Source organism: Bubalus kerabau, chromosome 12 (assembly GCF_029407905.1).
Source record: "Bubalus kerabau isolate K-KA32 ecotype Philippines breed swamp buffalo chromosome 12, PCC_UOA_SB_1v2, whole genome shotgun sequence".
Classification (NCBI taxonomy): domain Eukaryota; kingdom Metazoa; phylum Chordata; class Mammalia; order Artiodactyla; family Bovidae; genus Bubalus; species Bubalus kerabau.
The window spans coordinates 36,064,958-36,084,762 of NC_073635.1; the positions used below are offsets into that span (position 1 = coordinate 36,064,958).

Sequence of the window (19,805 nt, forward strand, 5' to 3'; positions counted from 1 at the left end):
TAGGTACTCTTTAAATAGAGAAATTAGTTTTTGGTCTATAGTAAGAGTTGTGACTATTTTTTTCCTTGCTTTTTAGTGATTTTTTTCAAGCATTTACTTTTGTAAATGTAACCAAATGTAAATAAACCAAATGTATTGATATTTTCCGGTGGCTTCTATGTTTCATGTCATAAACTAAAACACCTACTCAGCTCCAAAAGTGTATATATTTTTAGATTTCTCCTGTTTCATCTAGTATACCCATGATTTTGTTTTATTTTTTGCATTTCAGTCTTTGATATACATTTGGGGTTTATCCTGGTCTGTGTTGTGAGTCTCAGTGGTATTCCCACATGGCTCAGTCTTGTCCGACTCTTTGCGACTCCATGGACTATAGCATGCCGGGCTCCTCATCCGTGGAATTTTCCAGGCAAGGATATTGGAGTGGGTTACCATTTCCTTCTCCAGGGGATCTTCCTGACCTAGGGATTGAACCCAGATCTCCCACACTACAAGCAGACTCTTTACTGTCTGAGCTGCTAGGGAAGCCCTCCCACATGGCTACCTGTATCCTAATGCTACTTATTGGCTCTGTTCACACTGATTTGAAATCCCATATTTTTCATAGTAAATCCTTACATGTATTTGGGTCCAGCTCCAGGAGATAGTGAAGGACAGGGAAGCCTGGTATGCTGCGGTCCATGAGGTTACAAAGAGTTGGACTTAGGGACTGAACAGCAACCATTTTGGAGTTTTCTGTTTTGTTCTATTGATCTATTTATTCATGAGCTGGTACAACTGTTTTTTAATAATTGGAGCATTTGTAGTATTTTTAAAATACTGTGCCCTAGTATTTAGCATTGGAGAAGGCAGTGGCAGCCCACTCCAGTACTCTTGCCTGGCAAATCCCATGGACCGAGGATCCTGGTAGGCTGCAGTCCATTGGGTCGCTAAGAGTCGGACATGACTGAGCGACTTCACTTTCACTTTCCACTTTCATGCATTGGAGAAGGAAATGGCAACCCACTCCAGTGTTCTTGCCTGGAGAATCCCAGGGACAGCGGAGCCTGGTGGGCTGCCGTCTATGGGGTTGCACAGAACCGGACACGACTGAAGCGACTTAGCAGCAGCAGTATTTAGCATGACTACTACTTCATTATTCATCTCTTCCAGAATTTCCTACCTCATTATGTAAGTTTATTTTTCCACAAATGAACTTTGAGATCTGACTCGTTAAAAAAATAAAAGTATTTTCACTGAGATGACACTAAATTTATGAGATTAACCTCAGGAGAATTGCCATGTTAATGATGACTCTTCTGTGTAGAATATAAGCCCTTGCACTTGTTCAGATTTTTATCATTGTCCCCCAGAAACATCAGATTGTAGATCACAGAGGGCATAAGTGTTTGCTGCTCTGAAGGGTTTGGACTTCTTTCTGTAAAGTAACCAGAGGTATTGAAGCGTATTCGATCTTTAGATTTTCTGGTAGTGAGGATGTGTCAAACTTATGGTAGAGAGTAGCTTTAAGCCATTGCATTTGAGAAAGTCCTGAAAGAAGGCAATAGGAGAAATGAGAGGGTGTAGGGTATTTGAAGAGACTGAGGTAGTAGAATCTGTAGTACCCAGAGGCCCCTGGACTGTCCAGAGAGGGGAATAAATAGCTGTTCTCAGGGTTTCAAAAACTGGAAAGAAAAAGATGCTTACCCCCTGCAGGGGTAAGTTCCTCTGTTCCTGAGTGCCATAGAGGAAAATCCTATTTATTATGTAGGGGCAGCATTAAGAAAAGAGCGAAAGAAAACATAGCTATAATCATACTGACATACTTAAAATGGACAATGGTCTGAAGAAAAATTTTAATATGATTGCAGTGTTAATGATAAAGAAGAATCTGAATTTTATTTTTTCAGGGTTTTTTTGAGTGTGCAATTCTGAATTTGCATTACATCTTATAACTAAATTTTATATCTTATAACTAAATTTTATGTTTATGAAAATGATATTAAGATGAATAGTCAACCTGAAATAAAGTTTATAAACAAGTGTTTAAAGTATATTTATTCCCTGTGTTTTCTTCTATTCTAGTTACACTTTCTGGAAATGGAGAAAACGGTAAGGCACTTTTAATTTTTAGTCTCAAGTAGATGACATAGTGTCTTAATTGCAACTCATATACTTGTTATTTAAGTGATGACTGTTTGTTTTGGTCTTCAGAAAGAAAATATACATTCTTAAAGTTTAAATTTTATTGGTTTGTTTTGTTTGTTCTCTTGTTTTTCCTTTTGTTTAAAATAGTACTTTACTACTCGTAGTCATTTAATAATTAAATAACCAGACTGAATTTGTAAATTATAGTACTACTTCATTTTGAAATGGAATTAAAGTTTTTATGACTAGTCAAGGAGACAGTGTCTAGAGAGAAGAATCATGACTCAAAATTTCATTGAAATAAAAGAAAATTTTATGTCCTTTGATATCAAATTTCAAATGTAAAATTGGATTTGAGATACAAAAATCAAAGTTTCTAAAACAGAATAGTTAGAAATTATTATTATTAAAAAAAATTTTTTTTGGCCTTGCTGTGCAGTATGAGGGATCTTAGTTCCCTGATCAGCAATTGAACCCATGTCCTCCTGCAGTGGAAGCAGGGAGTCCTAACCACTGGACCACCAGGAATTTCCTAGAAATTATTAATAAATATTCTTATTGTTGAAAATAGAAGACCTTAAGCATATAAATCTCAAGTTGACTTGGGGTGTAGTTTCTCAGTAACAGAATAAGTAGAGACAGTCTCGATAGGCTTGTTTTTCTTGCTTAAAACTATTTCCTGTATGTTGAAAGCACAGGTACAGAAAGTAGAGAATTTCTGAAGTTCTTACAAAAGAACTTTTACTTGAATCATTATTTCAGGGGGCTATTTTACCCGTGTCTTTCAAAGAGTCTTTTGGTGAAATTTTTTTGTTTGCTTATTTGTTTTTTTAATTCAGTTACAAGTGACTTTTGAGTCAGACTTTTTTGATTTATAGATTCAGTTTTTTCTTTCAGCTTTGATTTAATTTAAACTTTTACTTTAAGTATTACTTATAAACAATAATATTTAGCATATATATGGGATTATTAGTAATCCTATTAATTTGAACTTATTTAAAAACAATATTTCCTGTTATTATTTATAATTTGATAATTACCATCTATTAAGTACTTACTATATTCCAGGCAGTATACTAAAAGATTTATTTAAGCTTTTATTTCTTTATCTGAAAGTAAAGATTTTTTAAGGGAAAAACTATTTGTTTTTGTTCTTACGGAGAGCAGAAATATTCTAAAGAAATATTAAATGTTTAACAGTGTTAAAGAGTATATTGTTTTATATTCTAGCCTTAGTTGTAAGTAACTAAATGATTAAGAAGTTTAAAGTAACCTCAAGGTTACCATTTATCTGAAAGCTCTACAATAATATATAGATGAGGATTGATAAACTTGATTGAATATGGGAGCCCAGCAATAATATAAATAAGTGAAGTGAACTAGGTGAAGATAAAATTGCAGACTTGGTAAAGAAAGGACTTCCGTGTTCATATAACACTAGGAGGCTAAGATCTAGCATTTTGTCCCAAAGGGAAAAAAAATGAAGGAATGCTATCGAATCCATTGGTTAGACCATAGGGTTTAGCCTAGAGGGAGCTGAAGTGGTAGAGAAGGCAGAGTTTTGAGGAACCAGAGTTTTCAATGAGGAAGACAATATTTGTGATCATGAAAAAAAAGCGTATTTGCAAATAGAAGGAAGTTGTGGTTAGGACTTCATGTGGGACTCAGCTGTCTCTGAAGTAGGAGTGACGCTAAGATAATAGAGAAGCGGAAAGGATAATTTTAGATATGACATAGTGGGAAAGACCTTGGATTTTTATCAGGCATATACGGGTTTGAATTCTGGCTTTATCATTTAGTCAGTAGGTGACACTGGGCAAGGTATAAAGTTCTCTGAGCCTTTGCTTTTACATTTGTAAACTGAAAGGATACCTACAAGACCATCGTGAGGGTTATAAGTAAGGGGTACAGTTATGTCTCCTCGGAGACTTTCAGCATGAGGAAGGGCTGATTGAGGCACTTCGGTTAAATACGGTTACCAGGAAACTCCAGAGTTTTGGCATGCGTTTGTTAGTCATGTAGGTGGAGCTCTTTCTCAGGAGTTTCACAGCCAGTGGGCAGAAGAAACTCTGAGCCACATGTTCTTCACTGACCGTTGAGATGGACCAGGAACCAGAGAGTGGAGGCGAGGACACCTGCTGGCTTGTGCAGTGACCCAGACGAGACGAGCAGCAGTTGAGGAACTAGGCACTGGCAGTGAGAAGACTGAGGTGTTTACTTTGACACGGATCTTGGGAGCTAGAAAGTAAAGTATGCATTTTGTGAGATTAGCTAGCCGTGTGCTGAGGAGTCCTCGAGCCCTGGCTTCCTGTTTCGATCACCAGTGTGACTTAGGCTTCTGCTCTGTTAAATCAGCGTGGACCAGTGTAATTGCAGAAAGAAATGTTGGGGTTCAGCAAGTTGGGGTCAATTTTTTATCATCATTTTATTTAAAAGCATTTTTTAAAATCCAAAAACTTAAGGAAGAATAACCTCAGGGCAAAAGAAGGACAGCTGTTCAAATTGAATATGTTAGCTTTATTAAAAACTTCACTGCATTATTGTCAGTGTTTCTCATTTAACTTCAGAGCAGTGAAAACTTGGATCAGTCCATAAACTTGGGAAACACTGAAATAGGGAATGCACAGAAAAACACAGATTTTTGAGAAGAAGGAATTGATATGCTTGGATAGCAGTGATGACAATAGCCAATATTCACTGAGGATTTATTGCGTGTCAGACACTGTTCTAAGTGTTTTCCATTTATTCACTCATCAGTGTTAGGCAGCTAAATTAAAAGAAACTCATTTAAAGTGCTTTAATTGAAGTCAGTAAATCATTTGGGAAGAATAGTATGAAGGGGTGAGAAATTCTGAAAGTAATGGAAAAGGTAACATTTGAAAAAAGTACCTTTTGGAAAAAGTAACATTTGATCTGAACTTTAAAAATGAGTAGAATCTCAAACTTTTATGCATGTCTGTGCTTTGTTTTCTTCAGTGAGTTTGTGGTGCTTCATTCCAAACTGAAAAAGGATTTAAGCACTTGATAGATAGTTCTTGCTTCTTTCTATCTTCTTACAGGTAGAAAAACTACAGAACACAGCAAAAAAGTTTTTAGTTATATCAGTGAGTTAATGATGTTGGAATGTTGCACTAATCCACTTAGGAAACAGTTATAGGAGAAATTCAAAGTGGCTAAACTTTTTCATTACCCTGTATTGAAAAAGACAATGAAATTTAGGATAACTTTTGTGAACAATCCAGGAATTGAGTTGTTTGTTTTCAGTGTTATAATTCCTTGGATTTAATGTTCATAGTGATGGAATCTGTCTTAAATAATTTTTAATTCATTTAAAATCTAACTTTTAGGAAGTGCTTTTGAAGGAGATGCTTTAAAGATTTCAACTTAAACCTTCAGCAACTTAATAAAATAAAATCTTTACTTATAAACCAGGCTGATAACCCTTAAATGCAAGAACAGAGTGTTTTTTCATATCTGTAATGTTACATCATGCAGATAAGAGTGTATATATTTGATGTTTTTAGTATGTTTTAATTAAATATTTTATTGGATCGAGCCTCCTGACTCTAAATACTGTGTTTTAATATGTGATTCTTTTTCCTGTTTTCACCTGGATTCAATGAAATGTTGTTTGTTTTTATTTACCAGGAAAGGCCGTTGTTTACCTTGTGGCTTTCCATCTGTTCTTTGTTATGTTTGTATGGTCCTATTGGATGACAATTTTCACATCTCCCGCTTCCCCCTCCAAAGAGGTAAATTTAATGCTGGTAAATTACCAAATGCTTTCACTGATGATGGGATTGTTTTCCCTGTGTTACCTTTGTTGAAACTCTATTACATGACGCATTTGTTCTGTTTCCATTCATAAACTGCTCGGTAACTACATTATGAGTGTGAGTCGTCAGCCTCTCAGACACAGCCCACTGATGTCCTTCGTAAAAGATCCATGATGGCACTATGGTTTAGCTGTGCCATGCTGTGTTTTTTTAAAGACGTACTTTATGTCACTGGAGTGAAAAATCTTAAGGGACTGAATTGAGTTAGGAAGATAGAGTTTATTTTTAGAAACTCTCTTAACACTTATTCTCTTCTCAGGCCTGAACAAATAAGCTGCAAGTAAATAAAGTGTTTTGATTATGGGAAACAAATCATCTGTGCTGTTGCTTGTGACACCTAGCGTGGCTAGTGTTTTTTCTACTTGGAGGTTTCACTTGGAAATAACACAAGTATACACGTATCTGGAGTAAAACTGAAGACTGTTGTGTCCCTTTCACCTGATACAGCCAACTGGATTTTCTTCAGTTCAAGTTCAGCATAGGTAGATAGAGAAGAACACACTAGATGGAGAAGGACACACTCTCCAGAGTTAGGCTTGTCTGAGTTTGATCTTCTGCTCTAACACGTTTTTTAATGAATCCAAGGAAGGTGGAGCCAGCAGTTGTTCCATCCCCATAGGATGTTTGTGAGGAGTAAATGAGATTCATTCATGGAAAGCTTTTAACGTCGGGCCTGCCTTATGGTTAGCACTCAAATATTAGATGACATAATAATATAGTTACTTCCCTTTGTATTAAATTCATCAGAATGCATTAAAAATTACAGACATAGGTTTAAAGATATCAACTTCCATTTAACTTTTTGTAGAAGAACATATATGCAGAAACTATATATACTGTAAATGTATGAATAAATGAGTTTTCATGAACTGAGCACATGTGAGTAACCGGCACCCAGTTCCAGAAGCAGAACGTGCCTGGCATCCCATGAGCCTCCTGCTTGCATGCCTTCCGTGAACTTGATCCTTGTGTGTGATTCTTCCATGCTGTTGTACGTAGTTGTGGCTCAATCCTCCATTGTGCTTATGTGACACAGTTTACTTATCTGGCCTCCTGTTGATGGGCATTTGGGTGTAGGATTGCTGTCCATATTCTAGCACACACAAACATGTTGCTCTTTGGGGCAGGTGCCCGCGAGAGTTGCTGGGTTCTGCCTGTACAGTCAGCAGTAGTGGGTTATGCCAAATGGTCATTAGCCCATTGTTTCTATTGGGCACTTTTGTTTTAAGGGATAATGTAAACCATTAATCAAGCTTACTGTTGCTTCAAATATATTCTTCAGGCATTTGCTAATAATTAGTTGGCCCTTAAAGTTAATTACAAACTGCCATCCATACCTTAATCTCTTAAATTGAAAAAGATTACCAGTAATGATGGCTATTGGAAACATATCATGTATAAAACTAAATAGTCTTTAGAGGAAACAGAATAAGGAAAACAGTTGGTGTGACTTTTGAGAAGCAGGCTAGTGCAGAGGTGCAAGCTCCGTCTGCCTCCTCCCTCTGCTCTTCTGGCTGCGGGGCCCTGGGGCCGCGGCCCTGGACCTCAGAGCAGTCCTCTGTAAAGTCAGGGTGACAGTCACACACACCTTATTGGATTGTTGTATGGGTTAAATAAATTGATCATGCACACACATGATTGGTAGTGCTTTTAGCATATAATTACTGCTATATGTAAAGTGCTTAGAAGAATGCCAAGCACATAGTAAGTGCCATCTAACTGCTACTTTTTCTTTTTTTGGCTGTTGTTTTTACAATATTGCACCCAGGCAGCATTTAGCCCAGCACCTAAGCCTTTCCATCCACTCCCACATCATTGCCAGGGGTCTGTTCGCTTCCTGGTTATAGTCCCTCAGGAGCTGAAGTCTCACTGACTTAATCTCCACTACTTCTTCCTGGAAGTCTGTGTTCAAGTAGTATGTTGCCCTCAATATACCATTTTTGCCTCTTTGTGTTTTCCATATGCTGCTGCTTTTGCCAAGATTTTCTTTCCTGCTTTACCTTCCTGGACAATTCCTGTTTACCTTTCTAAACCCAATTTAGGTAACTCTTCTTCCAAGAAACATTCATGGACAGCCCCCACCCCTCCTGAGGGAGCTTTGATCACACCTGGTAAAGAATTGCTAATTTGTCATTTGTAATTCTTAACATTCATAACTGGACTATAGAAATGTATTTTTGAAGGCAAAGGCTATATTTTTATTCATCTTTGAATCCCTGGTACGCGGGACAGTTCCAAGCATACACTTAAATTGAAACATCTGAACACTGTGTTTAAGATAATGACATTTCATAGTTTGAATTCTGTTCAGTAGTATTTAATGAAAAATAGTAATAATTTCAAAGGTATAAATTCATTTTAAGTTTTATCTTGTTCCATTCCTCATCTAAAATCCTGGTATCTGTTGATATTTTCATTTGGTTTAAGCTTTTCATAATTCTTAACCATAGTTCGTAAGGAAAAGTAATGATTTTGAGGCCTGCCTGGAAACAGTTAGGCCAGGGAAGTCTGTTCAGATTTTATAGGGAAACTGCAAAATTTGATTAGAGCATCTTTTTTCCAAGTATGTGTTTAACGTTATACCATATGATCTTTCCTGGAGGAGGGAACAGCAACCCAATCCAGTATTCTGGCCTGGAGAATTCCATGGACTGTATAGTCCATGGGGTTGCAAAGAGTCAGATACGACTGAGCGACTCTCACTTCACTTCATATGATCTTTATTCTCTATTTTGAGTGTTTCAGAGATGTATCTTGTCAGGGAAGAACTTTCTAGCAAGCCAGCTCTCTTAAAGGAGAGCGGGCCATCTTACAGAGTAGGGAAGTGTTCTGTACCTGAAAGTGTTTGGGAGGGGATGGATCTCAGAAGTGCCTGGGCGTTTAGATAGGTGACCTCCAGAGTCAGCTTTAAGATGGTGGGTATTTTTTCTGTCCAGTTTGTACGTCCAAGTTCCTTCTTGTCCTTCCTAAGTAATTGGGGGATTGCTTATGCCATTGTGGCTTGGTGGTGGGAGCCAGGCTAGGTGATCTAAAAGGACTCTTCTGTTGCCTCAGCCACTGTGTTTTAGTCTAGGTTAGAGGAACAAGTCTGTAAAAGGCAAAAACATCTTTTCACATTAGTGGCATAGAGAGAAACATCCTAGAGCAGAACTAACTCAAGGGACTTGTGTTTTTCTATCAGCTCTGCCAATAATTATGCAGCTTTAGAAAGTTTCCCTAAGATGCATGGGATCACAGGTTCCTTATCCCAAGGGCTCCTAATCTGTGCTGTGCTATCCCGTTTGTAACAGAAGAGGCAGTGCCATTACTGATGACGAGTCATCGAGGGTGTGCAGTTTTGATACTTGAGTTAGCAGGTAGACCAAATACTCAAACTTTAAAAGATGAAGCTCCAATTAGGACTTCTTAGGTCTTTTCAAGCAAAACCCTGTAAGTAAATAATAATTGAGGAACAATATTGTATGAAACATGATCAAGAGCATGTCTCAGGCCAGTTTTTGTGTTTTAAAAGAAATCTATGAAATAAAGACCAAGAGAAATTTAATAAAAGCTCCTGGTTATATGAAATAGAGTCATGAAGCTGAGGTGCTTGAGATACAGGGATGACATGAAAAGAAGCAATGAAACAAGTCCTTTGTAGGAAAATGCTGCCCACCATATGGGAATTAAAACTTAAGAAATAGAAGCTGGAAACAGCCCTACAAAAGAATTGCTCCTTGAGAAAAGGAGACTGTGCTTGCCTTGACAGTCCTTAATAGTTCTGGAGAAAGTTCCCTGATTGGTTAGCGTTTTAAAAACAAAAACAAAGCAGTAAAAGTTGTCCTCAGGAGAAACTTGGCCAGAAAATAGCAGGACCCCTGCCTGTGATTTGCCCGCAAGCAAGTGAGTCTTTGAACATGTTCCCAAAGATTCAAAATCTCTTGACACTTTCAAACAGCAAATCTTTTACTAGCACAAAATGTATATTAAGCTCTTTTTTGATGGGGAAAGTTAATTTTTTCTGTAAAAAACAAAGATGCAAAAATATTTAGTTCATGTTCTTTGCCATCATTAGCACAGAGGGCAAATATTTTCACTCTGTCAAAGGCATGTAGTTTTGTTAAAAGGTGCTTGATTTAGCTTCCTAAACAAATTTGAAGAAAAATTTTGCCTTTATAGAAGGAAATATTTGTCTTTTTCTGTTCTGGATAAAACTTGTTTTTCTGAGCATGATAGTTAATAATCACGGGATTGAAAAGAATTGATAGTTATTTCTCCTTCTGTAGTTCTGCTTGTCCAATTCTGAGAAGGAACGTTATGAAAAGGAATTCAGCCAAGAAAGACAACAAGAAATTTTGAGAAGAGCAGCAAGGGACTTACCTATCTATACCACATCGGCTTCAAAGAGTAAGAAAAACAAATCTTACACTTTTTTCTCCAAAGAATTTTGAGAATGTGGTCATTTTGCCAAAATATATTTGCTGATTTGACTACTAAGTGGGTATTGTGGTTGTCACAAATGGCGTCTGCAGAAACAAGACTTTTCTGTGTTCTGTATCTTACACGGTATTTCAGATACAGGTGTGTACCTTTACGTGAAATACAGGTCTTTATCTCAGGTAAACCTGTCTCAGGTGTTTGAGATAGATTTACCTGAGATACAGGTATTTCAGATACAAAGTCTACTTTGATACAGACTTTTTATGTGGTTCACTTTAATGTTGATCTCTCTTGTTCTGCATTTTTTTTCTAGCTCATCCTTCATGGCTAAAAATTTCATTTACAATTTCTAGTAAACTGTCATTTGGAAATCCTGGTTTGAATTTGAATATTTTGTGTCATCCCTGAGTAATATTTAAAAAATCAAGAATGTGCTAACCTAGAATGGGGAGAAATAAAAGCCATAGAAGGGAAGAAGCTCGTTAAGGTCATAAAGCTACCCCTCAGAGGGCCAGACTTGGAAGTCCACTGTCTGCTCCGAAGCCGTGGGTGCTTCTGCTCTTCCGACACCTGGGCCTGTGAGGGGGACAGGTCTGTGAGTCGCCCAACTGGTTATTTAATTGTAGGAAGTTGTTTAAAATTATGTATTCTGTATCTCATTAATTCATTCAAATACCAGATAATGTTGACAGCTGACAGTCTAAGTCCTTTACACATATGAGCTCATCTGAGCTTCACACCGGCCCTGTGGGGAGACGCTATCGTGTCCACTTTACAGATGAGGAAACAGAGGTGAAGTAACTTGGTAAAGGTCACACAGACAGTGTGGGGAAAGGTGTCCTGCCTCTGAAACACACTGTGCTGCTCAACTCCAAGGGGAAGTAGAGCTTTTTCCTTTGTGTAGTTCTGTACATATGCTGACTTAAGAAAATTTAAAATTTGTGATAGATTTTAGGAGGGGATATTTGGCCAACATTTAAGTTTTCACTCATTTAATGCAGGCACCCTTTGGAGAATACTGTGGGTTCAGTTCCAGACACTGCAGTAAGGCAAGTCTTACAGTAACGCGGGACACATGAACTGTTTGGTTGCCCAGTGTGTGTGAGTTATGCTTACACTGTAAGGCAGCCTGTCAACTGTGCAATTGCACGATGTCAGAAAAACACGTACATACCTTAATTTTAAAATACTTTATTGCTAAAAATGCTAACCATCATCTGCGCCTTCAGCAAGTCATAGTAGTAATATAAGGTCATTGATCACAGGTCACCATAGCAAATATAATAATCATAAAGTTTGAAATACTATGAGAATTACCAAGATGTGACACACAGATACAAAGTGAGCAAATGCTGTTGGGAAAATGGCACCAGTCGAGTTGCTCAGTGCAGGGTCCCCAAAGGCTGTCAGTTTGTGAAGAAACGCGGTGTCTGTGATGCACAATGAAACCAGGTGTGCCTGGACTGTCCTTTTGCACAACCAGTATATTACTGTGTAGAATGAAACCATGGATTTCAGATCAAACCCCAGCTCTTTAGTTACTAGTGCCATGAGAATCACTTAGACTTTTCTAAGCCCGGTTTCCTCATTTTAAAATGAGAACTCTGGCACCTAAATCTCCGGAGGTATTCATAAACGAGACAAGCACTGAGTGTAGATCTTGGTGTATAGAAATACACTTTCAGTACATAAAAGCTAATTTAAAATAATCCTTCTTATGTTTAACTATAAAATGTCTAGTTCACAGCAGTTGTTAGTAGTTGTAGTTACATAGATTAGACATTTTTTTTTTGTACATGCCGGGAGACATCTAGGATCTTAGTTCCGTGACCAGAGATCAAACCCGTGTCCCCTGCCATCCTGAAATAAAAGCTCAGAGTCCTAACCTCTGGACTGCCAGGAAATTCCCTAGATGTTTTTAACCCCAAGACCAAGATTCTAGAGGATTTATGAAGCTCTGAGATTATATACAGAATTTTAGGTACTTCTTAAAGTAGCCTGTTCATAGCAAGATCTGATTTTCAGAGCAGTAACTCCAAAGAGTTGAAAGCCACTAAGGTAAAATCTTTACCCGTAAATCTTTATTACTCTTCATTCATTATAATGGCTTTCTACTAATCTGAATAAAACCCTTCATCTGTTGACTATTACACCAGAATTATTCTGGGCACTTTATGGTGATCATTTACCCCTCAGAGCCACCCTGGGAAGCACCGCGCTTGTCCCCGTGTTAGAGATGAAGGGGTGACACAGGTGAGGTCCCTAAAGTCCCTGAGTGGCAAGGTCTGGGATTCACGCTTTATCTTCTGACTGCAGACAGTCTCTGCCCTTGAGCACTGTTTTATACTGCATTTCTACTTAGAATCCCAAACCTTGGGTTTTTCCTTTTTATGGAAATAATACCATACATCCTTTAAAAAACAAAATATAGAACCACACATTATATGAAGTGGAGCTTTCCTAGACCAGAGATAGTGAACGTGATGGCGCTGCCTGCACAGCGGGGGTGGCGACTTTCGCTAAATTCCTTCCTGTGCTTTTTGAACCACGTGCCTGACAGAAGCAGAACCATGTGGACGTCTTATCTGTTAAGAAAACAAAAACGAGTCTTCCTAAAACTCCCCTGTCCACAGTCTGGATATGGCCAGTGTTTCTCTCTGGCTCGTCCTGCGCCATTACCCGGGTCAGCTCTACTAAAACTCTGCTTCCTGCACCATTCCCTGGGTCAGCTCTACTAAAATTCTTCCCCACTTTTTATTTTTACGTCTTTTTGTCTGCCTTGAATGATTGTTTTCTCTTCTCTAAATCTGTCAGTACTTTAAAATTTTAATTCGCTGTCTACCTCTTCAGCTGTTTCTGTTCACGTGAAAAAAAGTGAGTTTTACAGTCTTCTCCAAACTTCTCAGCTTCTTACCTTGTTGATCCCAGCTTGCTGTCTAGTGGTTGTCTCTGTTGTCCTACGACCTGACTCGGTCCTGCAGCTCTGGCAGCTGGCGCTCCGCCTGTCGTCCTAACACAGTGAGCACCTTGCCCCAGGCACTCAGTAGGCATTTGTGGGGTAAAGCTGTTCCTGGGTGTGTTCTCTGTAATGCCTGCTTATATATACACTTGAAAAATCTCCCTTTTCTCCTCTTCAGTAATTTTCCCATTCTAGAAAATCCCATGGATGGAGGAGCCTGGTAGGCTGCAGTCTATGGGGTCGCTAAGAGTCAGACACGACCGAGCGACTTCACTTTCACTTTTCACTTTCATGCATTGGAGAAGGAAATGGCAACCCACTCAAGTGTTCTTGCCTGGAGAGTCCCAGGGACGGGGGGAGCCTGCCGTCTATGGGGTTGCACAGAGTCGGACATGACTGAAGCAACTTAGCAACAGCAGAGCTTCACTTCATATTTTATCAGAAATAATATCATAACAATAATAATTGCTTTACTGAGAATTTGATGTTCCAGAAGATTCTTTTTTTTTAATTTGCACAATAGTCCACTACACTTGATATTATTTGCACTTAACAAAAGCAGAAATTGAGTCTTTTAGCAAGTAAGTTACTATCAAGGTCACAAGGGAGTAAGTGGGAGAGAACCAGTGTGAATCATGGTAGCTGAGTCCGGCTGCCTCTGGACTTGGGGCTGCCATGCTCAGCTGTCCGCAGGCCTCTCCCTCTGGTGTCATCATTCTTGTCTTTTATGAGACTTGCATAGAGATCACTGACCTTTGTCTTTCCTTGTCCCTGTTTGCTCCTAATAATCTTGCTGCTTAAAGATTTCCAGCTGGTTTCTTCCTTCTGCTTGCAGATGTACTTCAAAGTACATCTCCTCTTAAAAACAGCAACAGAGGTTAGATTCTGATGTGTTCCAACTGCAACTCTGTTTTCTTTTTCCCATAATTGCAGGTCTCCTTGTAACTTGTCTGCACACCAGACTCTTTTCCTTTCCAGCAGGTTCCAGGCAGCTGGCTTTTATTCTTCCTAACCAGGCTTGGTGGCTTTTTGTCAGGCTAGCTGCTTAAAAAACTTTCTTCTTTGTGCTTTTCTGTTCTAGTTGTTTTTGCATTCTTGAATGTTTATTCTTCCTCCTACACTTTTTAACCCTGCCTCACAAGGTGCTTTTGTCCCATTCTTTTCATATAGTTCCTTCAGCTGTTCTCAGCCATGGGATTCTGACACCACAATATTGTGGTGTTTAGTTTACTGTGTCTCAGATAATTTGTTTTCTGAATAGTTTTCAGGGCTGAGTTAAACCTTTTTTTCCTATGAGTTAGCAGACTCAAGGCTGTGGGCACCCTAGCGCTCACTTGTCAGGCAGCAGGGGATGGCAGCTGCACTCGGGGCCACACATTTACCATGTCTCCGAGTGAGGGTTTCAGAAGGGCACTGCCCAGCCCTCCCCCAGGGCCCCTGGAGACTGTCAGGGCTTGCATTCACCTTGGCATGTGTGCCCACTCGAGCTCCATTCTTGTACTTCCTCGAGCTTCCAAAGGACAGTGGTTCCTGAGTGACCTGTTTTCCAAATTCAAGCCAGACAAAACCTAACACCTTGGGGGCAGGAGGGAAGTCTATCGTGTTCAACTGTATATTCTCAGCATGAAGTAGTGTCTGTCTCAGAGCAGAGACTCTGAATGCTTGTTGAAGAGCAAGAAAAACAACCTAACCCTCCTCCCATACCCACCCCCTCACCCCATCAAGCTCATTTCTGTCACTGGCAACATTATCCTTCTGGCAAAACACCCTGGAGACTGAAATTTTTCTGATTGCTGTGTTTACTTCAGTTTTTCTGTCTATTCAGTCATCTAAGACACTTCAAAAATCTTCTCAAAAAGTCTGTTTAGTTATTGGTATTATTTTAAAATTATCAGTTGTCAGTTTCCCGGAGTTGTTTATAAAAAATGAAAGTAAATTTTATAGTTGTATTAACTCAACTGTAAAACATATATCCTTCAACAACTTCCTTTTAATTCTTAAATGTAGCCGTCAGATATTGTGAAAGATGTCAGCTGATTAAGCCTGACCGTGCGCATCACTGCTCAGCATGTGACATGTAAGTGCTCCTTGTTGGCTGTCACTCAACCCAGGACCGGAACTGGTGTGGGGAGGACAGGGGGAGAAACTTGCCCAGGACGCTGCCTCGGCTCCTGGTACTGCTCTGTGTGCAGAGCTGACAGGAATCCATACACAGGCCAGAACACTCGCTGCAGTCACCTCAGATGACAGTTCCTGCACCACTTGGATCTTTAAGTATGTGTACTACTTCTGCTTATATTTAAATGTAATATAGATGAGCAAGTAAGTAATACCCCCCATGAGAAAGATAAACTATTTCCTGAGTTAAAAAGACCATGACAGTTTTCTTGCTTTTATTATTAATGTTGGTATTAAAGCCTAACAAACCACAAAAATATTACTTTCAGTTACCACCTGTGAAGTTATTCCCCCTAAAATGTGAAAGAGTTTCTCTCTTACACTCTTGTGAGAAGGTGGTGTGTTGAAAGAAAGACTCTTAGTGTGGGAATCCCAGTGAGTCCTTGAACTTCAGTGAAGCAGGCCATTTGATTTTACTTATTGTCTAACTTTATGCAAATATACATTGCATATACTGATGGAGGGACAAATGTGGGGATTTTCTTTTTCTGATTATAAAATACAGTGGATTTTATACATGGGATAGAATTGTAATAAATCTGTGGGAAGATGGACTACCTGCAAGCCCATTCATTGAACACTGTTTGTTTCCAAAGTTGTGTTTTTATGACTTGCACATGTTTAAAATAATTTTCCCTTTTGTCTTCCTCAGCTGACTGTAAACTACATCAGCTACCGTTCCAAGTGCTATATGCATCTTATCTGTATATTACTACAGTGTTGCTTGATGTGGTTCAAGGCAGCTGGCCATGTTCAGCTCAATTCTCAGTATGAAAAATCACTGCCTCTTACCTATGTGAAATAACAGAAATTATCTCTAACCTAATTCTACTGGGTTGGTTTTCCTAAGATGTGAAAGGGAAAATTTTAAGTCCCTTAAAACAAAACGAAAATCAAATTAGAATTAGTGGAATTTTTCTATATGGATTTTCTTCTGCTTGTTTGTTTCTTAGGTGTATTCTTAAGATGGACCATCACTGTCCTTGGTACGTATGAAACACAAAGGAGATGACATGAGGTGGGGAAGTGGGAAGGAGGGTATTTATTTAGAGTGATTGATCTCAGTGTTCCTAAATTTTGAAGGTCAATTTAATTACTCATAGATATCAAGATTGATGTAGTTTTATGTTTCTGTTTACATGTTTTTCTTTAAAAATATATTCTGGTGTTATTAACCCAAAAAATTGTATAATAAGAATTAACATTGAAATTCCAAATTCTTACAGAATTAATTTAAAACACACATCCACAATTAAGACATGGCCCCTTTCTTCTCAAATGAACCATTTATAGTTATAATGATTTTATGGTTTTTGATATGTCCTATTTGTTCTCATCATGATTTTAAAAAAAAAAACAAAAACAAATTTACCACCTTGGCCATTTTTAAGTGTACAAGTTCAGCAGTGTTAAGCATGTTCGCATTGCTTTGCAACCAGTGTCCAGCGCTGTTTCATCTTGCAAAACTGATACTCTGTCCCCGTTAAATAGCTCCCTGCTCCCCTCCCGAAAGTCCCTGGCAGACACCATTCTAGTTTTGTTTCTCTAAGTTTGTTTTGTTTTTACAATGTGATTTTGTTTATTCTTCTAGGGTGAATAACTGTGTGGGATTTTCTAATTACAAATTCTTCCTGCTCTTTTTATTCTACTCTCTGTTATATTGCCTTTTTGTGGCTACAACAGTTTTACAGTACTTCATAAAATTTTGGACGGTAAGTCTTTTTTCTATCTTAAAACATATATTTAAGATTTTTAAGATGGTATTTCATAAATAATTCCTTCATTCTGTATTATAAGTAGACAATACTTAATTGTACTAGTTAGAATTTATAATGGCTCAGAAGACAAATGGGGTTAAAATTTCCCTTCCTATATACATGTGTATTTGTGAATAAATGAGTATTACACAGAACATAGTGAGTTTCTTTTAGTAATTCGGACTGCTTTCAACCATACTCTTAACAATGGGCTATCAATTTTAGGGAAGTAGTTCCTTTCTTTGAGTTGATGGGACTTACTGAAGTTTTTACAGTAATAAAATTGAAACTCCCAGCCTCAGATAACCATAATCTGTTTCCTGTGTCTATAGATATTAATCATTTTCCTATTGTGAGAGGCAAATGTTTTCCCATTTTAATTGATGTCTTATAACTCCATTTTGTTTTTACTAAATCAGTTTTATATTTTTAAAGTAGTACTTTTTAATTATGATTTCTGGCTTTATTCTAGTCACTGTAAATTTATACAAAGATTCATCCAACTTTTCTTCTAGCATTTTTTTTTCCCTTCATTTAAGTCTTTGATTTTGAAGGTGGGGGTTATTGTGGTTAAAAGGTGCTTTTGTATTTACTCTCCTTAAAAACCCTATGAAGGTATTTTAAAATGTAGGTTTTATTTTTATTCAGGTGTGGTGAAACTGACAGATCAGGAGGTGATAACCTTTGAAAAGATAGCTTGTTACTCACAGTTCCAAGGGAGGGTTCCCACCACACTACTCAGGCCCTCATGGGGAAGCACCCGAGTCGCCCAGGAAGTCGAAGGCAGGAGGGCCAGAGCCTTCACTAGTGTCCATGGGAGAGGCACAGTGAGGCAGGGTGAGCGCACATAGGGTTAGCTAGTTTGAGTAACCTCAGTGGTCTCTGGGGCTCCAGGCAGTGTCTTGTTTGCTGTGAGTAGGGCTGGGTAGTACTACCCACTGGACTGTGAGAGCCAGGTAACCGGAGGTGTTTTGGAGTGTGGGCTCTGGACCGATTAGTTTGTATATAGTTTGAGAAGTACATTCCTTGCTGTCTCTTTAAGAAACGGATAGCCCTGGGAGAGGCACTGTCTCCCCAGTCAGCTAGAATCCAGGTGCTCGGAGCACTGAGGCTGAAGAGAAGAAGAAAATGTAGTTAATGCAGAAGGAGCTCTTATTTTTCCAGCTTTCAGAGTTGTAAACTGAGGTTGGAGAAGTTAGGTAAATAAAGTGAAGGTTGAATCAGTGCCAGATGAATGAAGTCCAAATTACAGAATGTTACATTTCTTTATCAGAAACTTCAGCAGTGTTTGCATGTAATGATTTGTTAATGAAAAAGTAAATATTGTCAAACTTTTTAAGATTCATAATGAGTAAGCAAAGACTAATAACTTAAGTCTGCTTTTCTCTTCATTCTTCAACAGTTACTATGTGCCAAGCACATATGTTCTAGGCACTTTGGATATATCAATGTACAAAGCAGACAAAGAATTCTGCCTTTGTAGAACTTACTTTTGAGAAGGACTAAACAAACAGTAACCATAGTAAATAAGGAAATTGTGTTGTATATTGGAAACTAAATGCTATGGGAAAAAAAGTAGATCAGGGTAAAGGACTTGGCAAGTGTGCAGGGCAGGTGGGTATAATGGGCAAGTTACAGTACTAAAAAGATTGATCACGGTAGACCTCAGTAAGAAGATTAGATTTGAGTGAGACTTGAAGGAAGTTAGTGGATATCCAAGAGAAGATTATTTGTGCACCCAAAAAATGAGCACCTAAATATATAAAGTAAATATTAACAGAAGTAAAGGGAAAAATAAGAGAGCAAGACAGTAGACAGAAAAAAAGGGTGAAAGTAAAGGGAGAAATAGCAAGATCACAGTAAGGGCCTTTGATCAGTGGATAGATCATCTAGACAAAAATGAAATAAAAAAGTATTAGACTTAAATGACACTTTAGTCCAGAGGCACTTAATGGACAGAGCACTCCATCCACAAGCAGCGGAATACACGTTCTTGTCAAGTGCACATGGGACATTCTCTACAATAGGTCACAAAACGTGTCTTGTCGTTTTAGGAATATTGAAATGATAGCAAGCATCTTTTCTAACCACAATGGTATGAAACTGGAAATCAATTTTAAGAAAAATAAACTGGAAAATTCACACATATTTAGATTAAACACATGCAGCTGAACAGCCATTTGGTCAAAGAAGGAATCAAAAACTATTGAGACAAATGAAAATGGAAATAAAACATAAAAAAAGTTCTGGGATGCAGCAGAAGCAGTTCTAAGAGGGAACTTCATAGAGATAAACCTATATTAAGTAAGAAAGGATCTCATAACCTATAACTTTACACCTCAAGGAACTAGAAAAAGAACAAAGCTGCAAGTTCATAGAAGGGAGGAAATAACAAAGATCAGAGTGAAAATAAATGAAATAGAAACTAAATAGGTAACTAAAACTAAGAGCTGGATTTCTTAAAGAATAGAGAGACCTTCAGCTAGTCTCACCAAGAAGAAAAAGAAAGAGGGGACTCGAAAGAGGAGA

General features: G+C 38.2%; 1 protein-coding gene across 4 annotated transcripts in view; it reads left to right on the forward strand.

Moving 5' to 3' along the window:
• ZDHHC20 (zinc finger DHHC-type palmitoyltransferase 20) overlaps positions 1-19,805 on the forward strand; it is a 59,207-nt gene that overhangs the window by 21,792 nt on the left and 17,610 nt on the right. For all 4 annotated transcript variants that reach the window (XM_055542558.1, XM_055542559.1, XM_055542557.1 and 1 more), the window contains exons 2-7: positions 2,065-2,091; positions 5,776-5,879; positions 10,229-10,349; positions 15,349-15,418; positions 16,473-16,505; positions 17,111-17,231. In XM_055542558.1, coding sequence (XP_055398533.1) covers positions 2,065-2,091; positions 5,776-5,879; positions 10,229-10,349; positions 15,349-15,418; positions 16,473-16,505; positions 17,111-17,231 — 476 coding nt within the window. The remainder of the gene's footprint in view (positions 1-2,064; positions 2,092-5,775; positions 5,880-10,228; positions 10,350-15,348; positions 15,419-16,472; positions 16,506-17,110; positions 17,232-19,805) is intronic.